At 54.7% G+C, this 16,598-nt stretch overlaps 1 protein-coding gene across 1 annotated transcript; it reads right to left on the reverse strand.

Moving 5' to 3' along the window:
- Nucleotides 1-3,535: 3,535 nt before the first annotated feature.
- On the reverse strand, nt 3,536-6,411 carry CEBPA (CCAAT enhancer binding protein alpha). The gene has a single exon (XM_084905621.1). It carries the CDS (start codon nt 6,001-6,003, stop codon nt 4,936-4,938), a length of 1,068 nt encoding a protein of 355 aa, XP_084761747.1. The 5' UTR covers nt 6,004-6,411; the 3' UTR covers nt 3,536-4,935.
- Between the last annotated feature and the right edge of the window lie 10,187 nt (nt 6,412-16,598).

Raw genomic sequence — 16,598 nt, forward strand, 5'->3', positions numbered from 1 at the left:
AAAGAGTCTTTCCCTGTGGTCTTGGCTGAGCCCCCTGTGGGCCGCTCAAGGCAGCCAGGCCCTGCTCCTCTAGCAATCATGCTGGCTTCAGAGAGCTCAGCTGGTCTTGCCACAAGTGCCCACCACCCTGAAATCCAATGGGAGCCTCAGGGTGCAGGCCCCACAGTGTCCCCAATACCATCCTCCGCTGTTCTCAGGTACGGCTTGGACACAGCGGATGAAGAGAAAGGGCACTGTAGAAGCTAAGACCCAGGGAGGCCTGTTCCCAGTGGGTGGGGCTAGAAGGCTAAAAAAATAATAAATAAAAACAAAGTAAAGGAAAGCAAAGCTCTTGGGTGCCAGAATGGGGCTGGCCAAGGCTGCGGCTGCCTGAGTAATGGGTTCCACATTTATTTGGCTCTGCCTGCGGCGACCAGGATCCAGGATGCAGAGGGCCTTCCAGGGGCTGCGGGGGAAAGCCCCGTGGAGGACAGACCTAGGCAGACCCCGCGATGGCCTCATCCCCCAAGCTGACCACAACGCAGCGAGCTCATGCTCCAGCACCTCTGCCTGCTCCCCCCTCCCCTCCCCCTCCGCCCCCGCCCAAGGCTCCTGGGTCCCTGCCGGCCTGCACAGATTGTTCGTGTTATTAATGCCGATTTCCCAGAGATTCCATCTGGCTTTTTAATTGTTCTGGGATGGGGCTAGGATGCTTTGATAGTGAATTGGTATCTTTCCTATGTCTCTGCTTACGTCAAATGCTCCATCCATGGAGAGGGGTATGGAGGAGGGAGGAAGGGGGGCGGTTGAGAGATGGCAGAGACAAGGAAAATCTTTCAAAGGTCCTAGTGGTTTAGTTTAATTTAAATAGAACATAAAGGAAAGGCCTACCCCTACCATTCAGCCTAGGAAAGAACCCTCTGTCCAGACCCTGCTCAGGTCTGCAGGAGGCCTGTGGGTGCCTGGACGGGGGCCTTCTGGCTAAGCAAAGTTGGGGTTTCTGCCCCTCTTGACCTGTACCAGGCGTGGCCTCCCTCTTCCTCTCCCCGCTGCCCCGTCCCCTCCCATGAAATCAGCTGCTCGTGGAGGAGGCCTGGCAGGTTTCTGCCTGGGAAGGAGGGGGCGGGAGAGCTGGGAGGGGCAGATACTCCTCACCAGTCCCAGTGGCTCATCACAGGTGTCAGGGCCCAATGCCATGTTCACAGATTCCCAGGAGATACAAGAGATAAGGGTAACATTCGTGACAACCTAAACCATCAGAAGGCGCCTGGCAGCAGAGGCGCGCCTCCCTTTCTCCTCTGCCCCTGCTCCTTCCCTGGAGGCTGGCTCCCCGGGACAGTGCTCTCCGTGGTCACCAGGCTCTGGTGGCCCGCCGAGGGGGCAAGGCCCCCACTAACTCTCATGGGAGAGGGCAAGGCAGAGGCACTGGGTCCATGGCTGCGTTGGGTTAAGGCTGCTGCCTCCAGGAAGCCTTCCCTGGTGCCTCTATTCACACTTTGATCCCCCCCCCCCCCCCCCCCGCTTCCTTATTACACTTATCACCCCTAAAGCACATCTGGGTGTCACAAGAGAAGGAGCCCAGTCTGCTTGTTCCCAGCTGAGTGCCCATCCTAAGCACAGGCCCTGGTATACAGTTGGCATCCAATAAATACTTGGGGTGTGTTTGGTGCCAGACTCTTGGAGTACCGTGTTTCCCCGAAAATAAGACCTAACGCATGGAAAAATAAGACATCCCCTGAAAATAAGACCTAGCACATCTTTGGGAGCAAAAACTAATATAAGGCACTGTCTTATTTTCGGGGAAACAGGGTAGTTCTTCACGAGGCTGAAGTCAGGAGGGGAACTGTGTGTGTGTGTGGCGGGGGGGCTGTAGGGGTGGAGGGTTTGCAGGAAGCAGTGGATGTGAAGAGTGGCTCTCCTCGGGGCCTCTCTGCTGGGCACAGAGCATGGGTCCCCCCGTGCTCCCCCACAGGTTGCTCCATCAATTGGGAGCGACACAGGGACCCCCAACCCCATTCCTTTCCTGGGACTGGCTGTGGTTGGATCATCTTGTCCCCGACAAAGCCTGCCCTGGACCTAAGGATCCGCAGTAGGAAGGTGCCCTTTCAGAGCTGACAGCTTTGAAAGAGGAAATCCCTGGAGATGGGACGGTGGGAGGGGACAGGGAGGAGTGAGGGTAGGAGGAGCGCCCTTCCCCCACTCAATCTGGGATCTGTTCTGGGGGCAAAGGGGGAAGCCAAGGCTTGGCCCCCTCAAACAAGAAAAACTGGAATTAGCACTGAACTCAGAGAGGGTTTGCTGGGGCCTAGCAAGCCGCGGCCTGCCCCAGGCCTCTAGGCAGGCGGCGGGGCTCTGCCTCCTTGGTTCCCAGGCAGCGGGCAGGCCACCGCCTCCTCACTGGGCTCATGGCCTTTCCTCTGCCAAGGGCGGCCATGGGTGAGGAGGCGGCAAGACACAAGACAGAAAGCGGAGTGGGAAGGGGGCAGGTCACTCCACTAACCACACAGGCAGGTTCACCTAAAGCTCTCAGAGTTTAAGAAGAATGTGTAATTTCTTGAAACTGTCGCAGCCCACAATGGCATATACAATCAGCTGCTCAAGTGAGCACTCTGGGGGAGGGTGGGAAACAGGAGGGAAAACGCGTTTTGCCTTTTGCCCTCAGAAAGAGTCAACTCTGAAAGCCTGCTAGCCTCCGGGGTACTTCCTCTCAGCCTTGCTCTTTCAGGCATGGACGTGCCCCCTCCCTGAGCTGGCTATCACTGCTGCTCAGAGGGTGCCGGGTGCCTGTCCTCCTGGGGCAGTGGTGGTGGTGGGGCTTGATGCAGGGTGGACACAGTGGGCAGCACGGATGGTGGGCTGGCTCCTTGCTGGGTGGTGCGTGGGGAAGGGCCAGACACCCCACTGCAGCCTGCTGTGGGCCCGCTTTCTGGGTGGGCTGGGCAGGGGAGACGTGGAGGCTGGTGGAGGGGCAGGCAGTCTTAGGGCTGCCTCTCAGGGCCCTGCTGGAGTAGACTACAGCCACGTGGCCCAGGGCAAGGGGGGAGGGGGGCGGTCCTAGAGCTTGAGGCCTCTCCCTGCCCACCCAGGTCCTGCTGCGGCCCAGGCAGGTGTGGGCGAGGCTGCTCCGGACCCGGAGCTGTGCGTGTGTGGGAGTGAGTGTGGCCGGAGGGCCCCTGAGCCTGCAGTGCTGCCAGAGGCCTGCCCGCGTCCCAAACAGGTGGCGGCACCTTCAGGCAGGGGGCTCCCTCTCCGAACCTCTCTTCTTCCAAAGGGCCACACACAGGTCCCAGGAGCCCCCTGCCCCCCAAACAGTCTCCGACCAGGAGATGCTCTTCGGGCTCTGGCATGCTGAGCGTGGAGCCTGGTCCTCTTTCTGCCGTTTATTTGCCTTGGTGGGGGGGAGTCACCCCTTTAACGTACAGAGGGGCTCAGGATGGGCACAGAGTGAATGGGAGTCAGGGTCTCAGCCAGAACATACGCTGTGATTATCTACAAATGTGACCTGGCCCACAGAAGACCGTGGAAGTAGCTTTCTGGTTTTAAAAAGACACCAACATTTACTTTGATATGTTTATATTATAGATATAACACATAAAACATCTAGCATGAGACTCTCCGTTCCCCTCGGAGGAGGAGAACCCAGCTGTCCTCCTCTGCGTGCTGGCCGGAGGCCGCCTCCCCTCCAGACCCGGAGCCAGGCCTCTGCGGGGGACGGGCCTGCGGGCCGCTTGGGGCCAGAGGGGACCAAGGTCCACAGCCACCCCCCAGGGCTAGCTGAGGGGAAAGGGGAAGCCCATCTCGCCTCTTGGGTTCCTCCGGGAGCAAAAGCAATCCCGAAGCCAGAAGGAAAGAGAGCCGCAGACCCTCCCTGCAGCTGCTGACGAAGAGTCTCATTTTGGCAAGTATCTGAGCAAAACCAAAACAAAACAAAAACCAAAGAAAATGGTGGTTTAGCATAGACATGCACATTCACATTGCACAAGGCACCACTGGGACACAGAGAGGCCAGATACAAATGTTGATATCGGCTGATAAAGCAAAATATTTGGAAAGCTTCTCATAACTTGGGTCCCTCTGGGATGGGCTGACTGTGCTTCATGTTTGTATGGCAATGCTGGCAACATACAGTACAGACATGGTTGATGGCCCCAGAGTCCCTTCACCCCTCTCCCAAACCCCAGACCAGACCTGTAGGGCCCTTCTTCCACCAGCCACCACTCCCGTGTACATATGTCCTTATAGCCAATCCACACCTCGCCTTCTGGTCTGACTGGGGGTGAGGTCTCCCACTGGTCACATGGTGACTCCCATCCAGGGAGCTCTGCCCTGGAAGCCGTCTGCTGTAGGCTGGGAGGTCAGAGACGAGGAACTGGGGACCCTCCACCTTCATGTAGAACCAGGGGAACAGCCTTAGGTTCACAAAGCCCAGATCCCTGTTTCCTCCCCTCCAAGGACAAGGAGCTGAGGAGCAGCTGGGACTAGCTTATGGGATCTCTGCTCCAGGACCCTTCCTCCAGCCGGAAGCCTGCACCCCTCCTCTCTCGTGGGGGCCTGCCGCAGCCTTGCAGCCTTGGGGCCAAGGCAGGAACCCTCAACATAAAATGGCAAGGCACATATTTGCTCCCCCTACTTGGTAGGAATCAGAGCAACAAGTTTGCATTTCCAAGGCACAAGGTTATTCCTTAATACTAGAGTTGCCAGGCTCCCGGCTTGGCCCCGGGCCCTTCTCTTACAGGGAGAAACTACCGCCTGACCCTTTATCTCAGACGCACCGTGTCCGCGCAGAAGAAGGCAAGGGGCACGCGCGACAGACAGTCCAGGCTCTCAGGCGGCATCGGGATCTCCTAGTCCTGGCACGCGTGGCTCGGGCAGTCCTGCCATCCGGAGACCCGAAAAGACTCCCTGGGTCCCAGCCGGAGGTCGGCCCAGGGCGGTCCCGCCGCGGCGCGGCGCGCCTCACGCGCAGTTGCCCATGGCCTTGACCAGGGAGCTCTCGGGCAGCTGGCGGAAGATGCCCCGCAGCGTGTCGAGCTCGCGGCTCAGCTGTTCCACCCGCTTGCGCAGGCGGTCATTGTCACTGGTCAGCTCCAGCACCTTCTGCTGCGTCTCCACGTTGCGCTGCTTGGCCTTGTCCCGGCTCTTGCGCACCGCGATGTTGTTGCGCTCCCGCCGCACCCGGTACTCGTTGCTGTTCTTGTCCACCGACTTCTTGGCTTTGCCCGCGCCGCCGCCGCCGCCGCCGCCCGCGCGGATCTCGGGGTGCGCGGCGCCCAGCCCTTTGAGCGCGCCCCCGGGGCCCGGCAGGCCGGCGGCGAGCGCGGGCGCGGGGTGCGGGCTGGGCACGGGCGTGGGCGGCGGCGTGGGGTGGCCGGGCTGCAGGTGCATGGTGGTCTGGCCGCAGTGCGCGATCTGGAACTGCAGGTGCGGGGCGGCCAGGGGCGCGGGGGGCGGGTGCGGGTGCGGCGGCGGCGGCGGCGGCGGCTGGTAGGGGAAGAGGCCGGCCAGCGCCAGCTGCTTCGCCTCGTCCTCCTCGCGCGGCTCCTGCTTGATCACCAGCGGCCGCAGCGCCGGCGCCCCGACGCGCTCGTACAGGGGCTCCAGCCGGCCGTCCAGGTAGCCGGCGGCCGAGCAGCCGTAGCTGGGTGGGGGGCCGTGCGCCCCGCCGGGCATCACCGCGCCGCCGGGGCCCACCAGAGCGCCCGGGTAGTCAAAGTCGCCGCCGCCGCCTGCCCCCGGCGCCGCGGCCGCCTTGGCCTTCTCCTGCTGCCGGCTGTGCTGGAACAGGTCGGCCAGGAACTCGTCGTTGAAGGCGGCCGGGTCGATGTAGGCGCTGATGTCGATGGACGTCTCGTGCTCGCAGATGCCGCCCAGCGGCTCCGGGGCGGCCGGTGGGGCGGGGGGCTGCGCGGGGCCCGCGCCCCGGAGGAAGCCGAAGGCGGCGCTGCCGGGCGCGTGCTGGGGGCTCTGGAGGTGGCTGCTCATCGGGGTCCGCGGCTCCGCCTCGTAGAAGTCGGCCGACTCCATGGGGCAGCTAGAGTCCTCCCGGCATGGCGAGCCTCGGCGGCCTCCGGGCGGGCGGCGCGGGCACCACTGCTGCCGCAGCCCTGCCCACCGGAGCCCCTCTCGGCGGCGCCCGCGCAGCTCCGGGTCGCGAATGGCCAGGCCCGCGCGGCTCCCGCCTTTATATGGGGCAGCTGTCGCCCTCTAGCGCCCGGCTATCGGCGGCGCCGCGCGGCGCCTCCTGGGTCTTAGGGCCTGCCCGCGGCGCGGACGGGAGCGGGGCTGGAGCGCGGCGCCCGCTGGCCCCGGAGCCGCGGGCAGAACTGTGACCCGCAAGCGGGGCTCCCTCCCACCCTCGGCCGAGTTGTCGCCCCCACGCACACGTGTTCGGTGGCGGGCCCCCCTTCTCTGGCCTCCCCCAGACACCCACTTCCAGCTGAAGGCTGGGATCCAGCGGCACCCAGCCGCCGCGCAGGGGGTTGGTGGAGTGCAAGTCTCGGTCTCCGAGCTGCTGAGGCGCCGGCTGGCTTTAAACGCCAGAACCAGGCTTGTCCGGGGTCGGGGTTTCTGGAAGGTGGCGACGTGGGGAAGGAGCCGGGGTGGGGGTGGGAGGCCCAGCGCACCCCGCCGCGTGGGGAGGCCCGGAGCGCGGAGATTTAGCGCGGATCCGTGCAGAGGATTCGCCCCCGCGCTGCAGGACTCGGGGTGTCACGGGCTCCGCAGGGCCGGGCACTAGGACCCCGCAGGGAGCGGAGGGCAGGGGAGGCGGCCGCGGCCGGGGAGCCTGGTGGACTTGTCCGGTCTGACCGCCTGGGCTGGAAAACTTTTTCTTTTTAATCATTTCTCCCGGCCGGAGTGCTGGGCTTGCTAAGCGCGCGGGCCGGCTCGGCTACGCCGTGCGGGGCCGCCAGTTGTGTCCTGCACGTCGGGCGGAGCAGGATCCCGGGGCTGAGGTGCGGGGACGCGGGGGAGCGCTCTGCAGCAGGAGGCGAACTTGCCTCGGGAACGGGGTTCCGAGGCGGGCTGGCTGTCACCCGGGTTGGAATCCGTTGACTTCTCCCCTAATCCCTGCTCAGGTGGGCCCCGAGGCGGGAGCAGAGATGTCCAGGGAGCACCTACGGGGAGCACCTTGCTGCGTGGTTTTCAGGGCGCTGCGTTCCCCGAAATCCTGGGGAAGCGAGGCGGCCTGGCTAGCTGCCCTCTGGCGCGGTGCCCCCTCCGCGCCCGCTGCTGCCAGCTGAGGGGGTTCAGGGTTGCGGCCCCCCAGCCACGCGGAGCCTGGCGAGTTCTGTGTGGGGATCCTGGGCTAGCAGTGGGCCTCGTGGGGCCGAAAGTCGCTCTTGCCGCTACCACCCCCTTTCCTGCGCCCTTTCGACTTCGCTTCAAGTCTGGTGCTGCCCGGGTGTCCACTGGAGGTGGGCCTGCCTGAGCAGTGTCCACTGGGCTTTCCAGACCCTCTCCCTGGCAGCGGCCTTCCGGGCTTGGCCAGGCACCACCGCCCTCCCAGGAGCCCTCAAGGCCAGCTCCAAACACACGGCCTGTTTCCACTGTGGCCACAGTAAAGAAGCAATTTGTGCTTTAATCAAGTTCCTATTCAACATATTTTCAGTGATTAATGACCCAACGGCTTCGTTTTTCAGTCCAGACCGCAGACACAAAATATTTTTAGCTTGATAGTTTTGGACATGGAGTAAAGCTAGATACATTAAGTACATAACCTATGGGAGCCGAGGAGCGGCTCTCTTGGCCAGATGGGGGCCCATTCATCCAGCAGCACCTGCGGAGCGCAGGGAAGCCCGGAGGGGGAGTCCAGTCTTTCCGCATTGCTGGAGTACCGGCAGTCCCCGGGGAGGAGCACGGAAAAGGCTCCTGGAAGGGTCCTCTCTACAGTGTCCACACCTGGTTTCCTGTCAGGGTTACAGCAGGCACGTCTCCTCTCAGGATGGGAGGAAACCTCGGAGGCTCCCAGGCCTTGCGGATAGGGTGTGTGTGGATGGAAGAGGCACCCCAGGGGGCCCACACCCAGGGGCGCAGGTCCCTCCACAGCAGAACCAGAATCCTCCCACGAGGCCAGCTCTGAGCAAGGTGCTTCGTGCCCAGAGATGAGTGAGAAGCGGCCTCTGCCCTCTTGGGGTTGGACACAGACAGGCCATCCCAGGCTGCCGGGAGAGAGGGCCTCCTCAGAGCAGGTGTCACCGAGAGAGCAGGAGCGGGCCCGGCAGAGGGAGGTCACCCATTAACTCACCCCCGGTCTGTTCGGAGACTCACGTGGCCTGGAGGACTGGTGTGCTGTGTGACTGACAATGGGACACCCTGCCTGGCGAATGTGAGGCTCTGGGGAGGTGCTGTGGGCTAGGCGGTGTGCCTCCACATTCATACGTGGAAGCCCTAACCCCAAATGCAATTGTATCCAGAGACAGTTTTTGTTAACAAGGTAATTAATGTTAAATGAGGTCATGAGGGTGGTGTCCCATTCTGATGGGATTGGTAGCCAACGGGGGAGAGGAGAGGGAGAGCTCTCCCCCTACCTGCCTGCCCGCCCCGCGGGCTCACGCACTGGCACCGCGCGAGGACACGGGGAAGGCGTGTCTGCAGCTCAGAGAGCAGGGCCCTCGCCCTCCTGGCACATGGACCGCGCACTCCCAGCCTGCAGAACGGTGAGAACATGGATCGCTGTTATTTAAGCCACCCCGTTTGTGGTATGTTCTGATGGCAGCCCAGGCTGACTAAGGAGGCCGGAGAGGGCTTCCTGTCACAGCGGACCTTGAGCTGCACTTAGAAGGACGGACAGGAATTAGCTGGAAGGATAGGTGGACAGAACGGCAGGTGCAAAGGTGGAGAGGCTGTGAGTGCATGGCATGTTCTGGTGACAAAGGACAAGATGTTTGCCCGGCTGGAGTGCAGGGATCACCAGGGAGGGGCCTAGATAAGGCCGTATCCAAAGACGAAGCGGGGTCTATGGCCAAGGCCACTCCACGTGACGGGAGAACCTACCTCACAGGCTCTTGCCAGCCAGCTTTTAGCAGGGAGCACTGTGGTCCACCGTTGGCCATCCCCCACCAGAAGGTTCCTTAGTCACGTGGGTGTGGGCTCCCAGCACAGGCTCCAGACTGCCCAGACCCAAAATGGCCCCCTCCCATCTCCTCTTGGACCAGGGTGTGCACACGGCCAAGTGCCTGGTAACATGACCCCTGTGGGCCCAGGCAGCAGCCTCAGGGTTGTTTGAGCAGGAAATTCCTTGTCCTTATAAGCTCCTCACTCCAAGGGAAGGGAGGATCCAGAGGAAAACATGAAGGGGGTCCTCTAATGCGGGGGTCCCTGGGTCTAAGGATGGTATGGGGGTCTGCCGGGCAGGGTCTCAGTGCCCGGCAGGGCCAGCTCTCATTCAGTGCAAGCAGGAGAACAGTGACACCATTGCTTCCGGCCTTGTCTGGGGACCCAAGGCCCTGCTTCTTTTTGGAGGAAGTGCCGGCAATAATTCCAAACATATATCCCCAATTCATCCCTTCTCTCCATCCCTCCACAGATATCCCGGTTCCAGCCTGGACCATTGGAGCAGCCTCTAACTGGTGTCCCTGCTGTCCTTCTTGCCTTCCCCCTCCCCCAGGCATTCTCCACAAAGCAGCCCGAGTTACCCGTTAAACATGTGCTGGGATCATGTCACTCACCTACTTCAGCTTCCTGGGACCGCCCACTGCATGTGGAGGAAGACGGGTGATGTCTCAGCCCGGCCACAAGGCCTGCATGATTTGGCCCTCACCTCTTCGTACTCCTCAGACTCTTCCTGGCTCCCAACTACGCTCTCTGCAGAGCCTGGTGTCTCCCAGCCTCCGGGTGCTTCCCTTTGCTGTGCTGGCTCCCGGAACCTTCTTCCGAAATGTTGGCACCACGCCTGCTTCCTGTCACTTGAGTCTCCCCTTCTGGAGGAGGTTCCCCGCAGGTACGAATTGCACACTAGCCACCCCTCCCCCGCTCCCTAGGCCATTGTGTGTTTTATTTTCCGCATAGCGCTCTCTGGAAAATGGTCTTGTTTACTTATTTAACTTGTTCCCTGATGTTTCCCACACCAGAATGCCAGCTCCGCAGACAGGACCTTGTCTGTCCTGTTCCGCCTATTTCCAGAGCTAGAACAGGCCTTGGCATATGGGAGAGCCTCAAATATTTGTTGACTGGACAGGAATGGATTCTATTCAAGAAAACCCTTACCCGGCCATCTTCCCAGAACTCAGCTTCTTCCCAAGCCTAGGAGGGCTGCTCAAGGGTGGCCCCAAAGGATGCTGGGGAAGACCCACCCCCCTGGGCGTCGGGAGCCTCCTGAAGCCGGGCCTGCACAGTCCACACAGCACCTCCCAACCCCCCGGCTAACCAGAAAGAAGCCCCGCAGGCGGAGGCAGACCCTGGGGCTCGGCTGAGCAGAAAACGCCTTTCTCAGGAGGAAACGGCCTCTCTCTCTCAGCCAGGACACAGGCGAGGTGAGCGGGAGCCTCCTGAATGGGGCTCGTCTGTGTAGCGACAACTTCTCAGCCAGACAAGACAGCCCTGAACCCTCTCCCCACAACCCCACCTTCGCTCCAGAGCATCCATATCTATAGGGCACTGCTGGGAGGGTGCCAGGAGAGCAAGACTTGGTCCTTGGATGTGAGACATCAGGTCCACTGGGAGAATAGGCCTGCCTCCTGCGGGCTCGTGGCCGCCCCAGCATGTAGACCTCACAGCCCTACTGCTCAAGGGGTGGGGCCGGGCTCCTGGAGCCCACTTTGTGCACCAACCACTTTGATCCCACTCCTTCTCTTTGCTGAAGGCAAGAAACCAAATTGCAAAGCAAAGCAAGCGTCTCTGGGTGCTGGCTCATAGAGGGCCCAGTGCCAGCCCTCTGTCCTAGTGATTGTGCTGTTCCTCATGGCCACACACGGTGTGCGAAACGTCCCTGCGTGCAGACACTGAAGCTGCAGGAGAAACAAGCTGTCCACGGCCGGCTGCCTGTGTCCAGGCTCCCGCTCCATGCCGGCTGCTGGGTTCCCCCAGAGGAAGCCAGTATCAGGGCCGCTCTGGTCTGTGCTAACAGGCTGTCAGCTTACGGCGTTAACAAGCAGAATGGTTAATGCACCATTCTTGACTTCCAGGATAAAGCCTTAAAGGGAGGAAAAAGCAACTTGCAGAACAACATGTAGCTCCCACTTTTTGAAGAATCAGTTTTTTTTAATATGTATTATTATGGGTGTATAGAAGAAAGTCAGGAGGAATACACACCGAACTATGAATAATGGTGCTGCCCTGGAAGGGAGGGAGAAAACTTGCACTTTAAATGTATACACTTATGTATATTGCAATTTTCTTTTTAATCCTCACCCGAGGATATGTTTTTATTGATTTTAAGAGAGAGAGAGGAAGGGAGAGAGAAACAGCTAACAGCTGCCTCCTGCATGTGCCCTGACAGGGAATGGAACTCATAACCTTTTGGTATACGGGACAAGGCTCCAACCAGTTGAGCACCTGGCTAGGGCATATATTGGACTTTTTAAACAGACAAGTATGTGTTTATTACTTTTATAGCTTTATAAACTATAAAAAATATTTTAAATCACATTAGATTTATAGTTTTATAATTTTATAAACTATAAAATGCTTTAAAGTCACCTTAATGTACTCTACAAATACATAATGTTACAATGGATTCCATAGATTTGTAAATAATTTCAAAATACTTTAAAAATATATATTTTTTATTAATTTTTTTACAGAGAGGAAGAGAGAGGGACAGAGAGCTAGAAAATTGATGAGAAAGAAACATCAACCAGTTGCCTCCTTCACACCCCCTCAGGGGATGCGCCCACAACCAAAGTACATGCCCTTGACTGGAATTGAACTTGGGACCTTTCAGTCCTCAGGCCGACGCTCCATCCACTGAGCCAAATCGATTTCGGCTCAAAATACTTTTTAATGACCATATTTTTTAAATTAAAAAATCTGGAAACATGGCCTAAGAATGAATTGTTTTCTGATTTGTGGGTTTGAATTTGCTCATATGGGAACCATACCTAGTTAAACACACTAAATCACATTCTGTTCTACAGATAACAAGTCATCTTTATTTTATATGAGAAAAGTTCACTTATTTATGTATAAAGAACTACAAATCAATGTGAAAAAAAATCATAATCCAACAGAAAGTGGGTGTACACAGTTTATTTTATTTATTTATTAATTAAATATATTTTATTGATTTTTTACAGAGAGGAAGGGAGAGAGATAGAGAGCTCGAAAGGTTGATGAGAGAGTAACATCAACCAGCTGCCTCTTGCACACCCCCTACCGGGGATGTGCCCTCAGCCAATGTACATGCCCTTGACCGGAATCGAACCTGGGACCTTTCAGTCCGCAGACTGACCCTCTACCACTGAGCCAAACCGGCTTCAGCTACACAGTTTATTTAAAAAAAAAAAAATAGTAAATGCAAATGATTTTAAACATGTTTAAAAGTGCTAAGACTCTGAATAAAAGATATACAAATTAACTAAACTGACAGGTCAAGATAAAAACCATTGATAATGTGCTGTCCTGTTAAATAGGTACAGCAAACAGGTAGGGATATACACTGAGTGGCTATATTATTTGACCTCTGGATGCATAATAATCTGGCCACTCAGTGTATATCCTATATAATAAAAGGCTAATATGTAAATTGTCCCCTCAACCAGGAGTTTGACCAGCAGGCAGGCTGGCAAACCGTCCATGTACCCTCCCCTTGGCCAGGCTGGCTAGACCGCATCCATGCACAAATTCATGCACTGGGCCTCTAAACACACACACACACACACACACACACACACACACACACACACACACTGAATGGCCAGATTATTATGCCAGAGATCATAATAATTTGACCACTCAGTATATACTGAAGCATCCTCTTTGGAGAGCAATTTAGCAATACCTGTCTAACTTAAAAGTAGATTTGCCTTTCACCAGAAATTCCATTTATAAAAATTTAATCCCAGAAGCTCTCATATGTACATGAAGGGGTCCATACAAGGATATTGACCAAAACATTATTTATAATTGCAAGACTGGAAAAAATGGAATGTCTGTCTATAAATAGAAGACTGGCTAAATAACCATGGGATAGCTGGTTAATAATCCTTTGTGTTTCTGTTAAACAGGAGGAGGAAAATCTGTGTGAACATATATGAAAAGAGCCCTGATATACATGTACACACACACACACACACACACACACACACACACACACAGTACAGAGCACTTTTCCATTTTTGTAACAAGGGGGAGGCTCTACCTACATGCTTATCTCTGACTAGAACATCTCTGAGGGACACATAAACAGGGGACCTAGCGGACTTGCCAATGGGTCAGAAAGTTTTATGATAGCCTGGCTGGGTTGGTTGGAGGGTCATCCTGATATGCAGGTTTTATCCCCAGTCAGGGCACACACAGGAATCAGCCAACGGCTATGTGCATGAGTGGAACAACAAACTGATGTTTCTTTCTCTCACTCCCTTCCTCTCTCTCTAAAATCAGTCAATAAGTACTATTTAAAAATTTTAAATTATACATTATGATAAATTTAAAGAATTAAACAATAATTAGATAAGGAATTGGGGATTGCTCCAAAAATTCTGAAACATATGATTGCTAAATATACCCTGAAAACACTAGCCTTAGGATAATGAAAAGGGAGTTTAGTTTTTATATAATTGAACAGAATTTGAAAAAAAAATCCTAAAAACCCAAACAACACTTTTTTTTTCCATTGTCGTCTCCAATAAAATTTATAAGCCACTCAGTACCAGTAAACTCTTATACAACATGAGCCCATGTCCCTCAAATACGGAATTGCGTTTCCTGTCCATATTGATTTAGCAGTTCAGGGACTTCGGGCAGGGCAGGGTTATCCCCTTTCACATCCCTCCAATTGGTTACGTCTCTGCCATTTTCAGTCAAAATTCCAAAGGTCACTTGGAAAGCACATAACCCACTGAGCTGCCAGACACTCCCTTCTGGCGAGATAACCCCCCGCGGCCCGGATCCCAGTGCAGAGGCTGGGAACCAGGGAAGTGCTGTTAGTTATAAAACCCTTGTCTGCTGGGCCAGCCATTGGAGGTGATGCTGAACAAACGGAGTTTCAACAAGCATATCTTCAGAATCCAATTTTTATTATAATTGATTAGGAAATCTAGCTTACATTCCACACGCAGTCACTTAATCATCGCTAAGTGCCATAACAGTTAAACGAAAACCAGCATGAGTCATGCTCCTATAAAACTGTCTGCTTACGGAGCTCGGCTCTTCTCCGAACGGGGGAACTTGAAGTCGGGCAGCACAGGAAGGGGCTGTTCTGGCCTCTTGCTGGGACAGATCATTAGGAGAAAAGCAGGTCACACGGGGTCTGCCCGGGGGCTCACTGACATGGAGTGTGCACATCGATGGAAGTCTTTGAGGGCCCGGCGCTGTCTGAACACCCTTCTAACCCAGGGATGTCCCACCAGGAACGCTCTCACAGCCGCCCTCACAGCTGGGATGAGGCCTGGGTGAGAGGCTGGAGGATCTGACACACACACTGATGAGAGCCATCAGGGCCCGAGCGAGAGAGGCGGAGTGCGGTCAGTGTCTGGGGTGCCGTGGGCATTGTCAGTGGCCACATACTCTCCGTGTGGATCCTTTGGCCCTCCTGGGAATGTTGCCAACTTCCTAACATCCTCTTGAACGCTTCTTCAGCTTTAGTTCTCTGTAGTTAGCATGGGTTGTGTTGATTGTGCCTCGCTGGGAGAGGCCTTGGACTTGGGTCACTGATGAGAAGTAGGCCAAGAAAAAAGTCACAGGTGACTTCTTCCATCTTCTCTCGGCGGCGAGGGCCTTGGTCCTGGTTCCTTGCCCTCTTTGCAAGCCAGGTCTCACGGCCAGATCAAGAAAGAAAACAGGCCGTGGAGTGAGCTGCCCATTTGATACCATTCACGCACAGTGACTTTGATATGTAGCTTAACCTCTCGTGCTCAGTTTTCTCATCTATAAAATGGGGGTCATAAGGCCATCTTCCCCATAGAGGAGTTGTGGGGATTAAATAACATAACCCGTTAATAGCACTTGGATAAATGTGGAGGATTGCTTCTCCCAGTGAGGAAACAAAGACTAATGTGGGGAGTTAGAAAATTCCTTATTGTATGGAATAAAAATAAAGCCCCATGAACAACAGGACCAAGGAATCCTAGCCATTTTCTTTCTGGCCATAGACTTCTTTAGAATAAACTCACAAATATCTAATAAAAAATCCAACTGTAAACTCTAGACAAAAATCTTCAAACCAGCTACCTGGAGATAGTGTAGAATGAAAAACAAGCAGGCAGATGCTGGAGGGGAGTTGACATTTGGAAGAAAAGAACATCGCAGAGCGAATTTCTTTCTTCTTAAGTAGTATTTAGCCTGGGGGCAGGCCCCAGTCTGTGCATGCAGGGCAGCTAAAATTCTGGCAGAAAAATCCGCAATATTATTGGCCTGATGAACCAGAGGACACAGCTCAGGGCAACCACAGTCACTGGAAAGTAGGGAGGGGAATCCAAGAAAGGAGACAGGAGCCCAAGCAATATAAGCGAACCTATGTGGTTGCAAGCATTCTACACTTTGTGTGAGGTGGTGCATTACAAACTCTTAGCAGGGTGAGAAGTTATGGATGTATATTGTAATCCTGGGTCAACAAGATATAAGGCAAAGATATATAGTTACAAAGCCAATAGAAAAACTAAACTGAATCATAAAACATTCAGTTAATTAAAAGGAAGGAAAAGAGACAGAAAAATTAACAGAAGGGAAAAACAAGTAGTAATATTATAGGCTTCAATCTAACTATATAAATAACAATATAAAATGAAAAGGACTTGTATTGTAATTGGAGGCAGAGATTGACAGAATAGATAAAAATGCAAGGCCCAGTCCTGGCTGGTGTGGCTCATTTGGTTGGAACATCGTCCTGTACACTGAAAGGCTGTGGGTTCGATTCCCAGTCAGGCACATATCTAGGTTTTGGGTTTGATACCTAGTCAGGGCACCTACAGGAAGCCAACTGATTGATGTTTCTTTCTCACATTGGTATTCTCTCTCTCTCTCTCTCTCTCTCTCTCTCTCTCTCTCTCTCTCTCTCTCTCTCTCTCTTCCCCACTCTCTAAAATCAATAAGCATGTCCCTGGGTGAGGATTTAAAAAATGCAAGACCCAATTATATGCTATCTCCTCAGTGGATGAGAAAAGATATAGCATATAAACCTTAAGCATTAGAAGGCTAGAGTGGCGATAAAGATATCAGTAAAATAGTATTTAAGGCAAAGAGTCTGACCGGAAAAGAGGATGTTTCATAATGACAAAAAGGGACAGTACCTTATGAAGATATAAGAATCATAAATGTGCATGCACCTAAAATATATAAAGAAAAAAACTGATAAAACTTGAAGTTGAGAGTGTGAGATTTATTTTAATTTTAATTTTAAATACTTCTTATGGTTTACATTTTAATCCAATGCCTGTTCTATCATCATCAGCAGCAGCATCACATCAACAAAAGAATGGAAATGATGTTTGAGCCAAGTCTTTAAAGACGAATCAAAGTTTCCA

Source organism: Pipistrellus hanaki (assembly GCF_964339955.1).
Source record: "Pipistrellus hanaki genome assembly, chromosome: 15".
Taxonomy (NCBI): Eukaryota; Metazoa; Chordata; class Mammalia; order Chiroptera; family Vespertilionidae; genus Pipistrellus; species Pipistrellus hanaki.

Bases quoted from the DNA above. Each gene is read 5' to 3' on its own strand.
- CEBPA (XM_084905621.1), bottom strand. From the start codon at position 6,003: ATGGAGTCGGCCGACTTCTACGAGGCGGAGCCGCGGACCCCGATGAGC.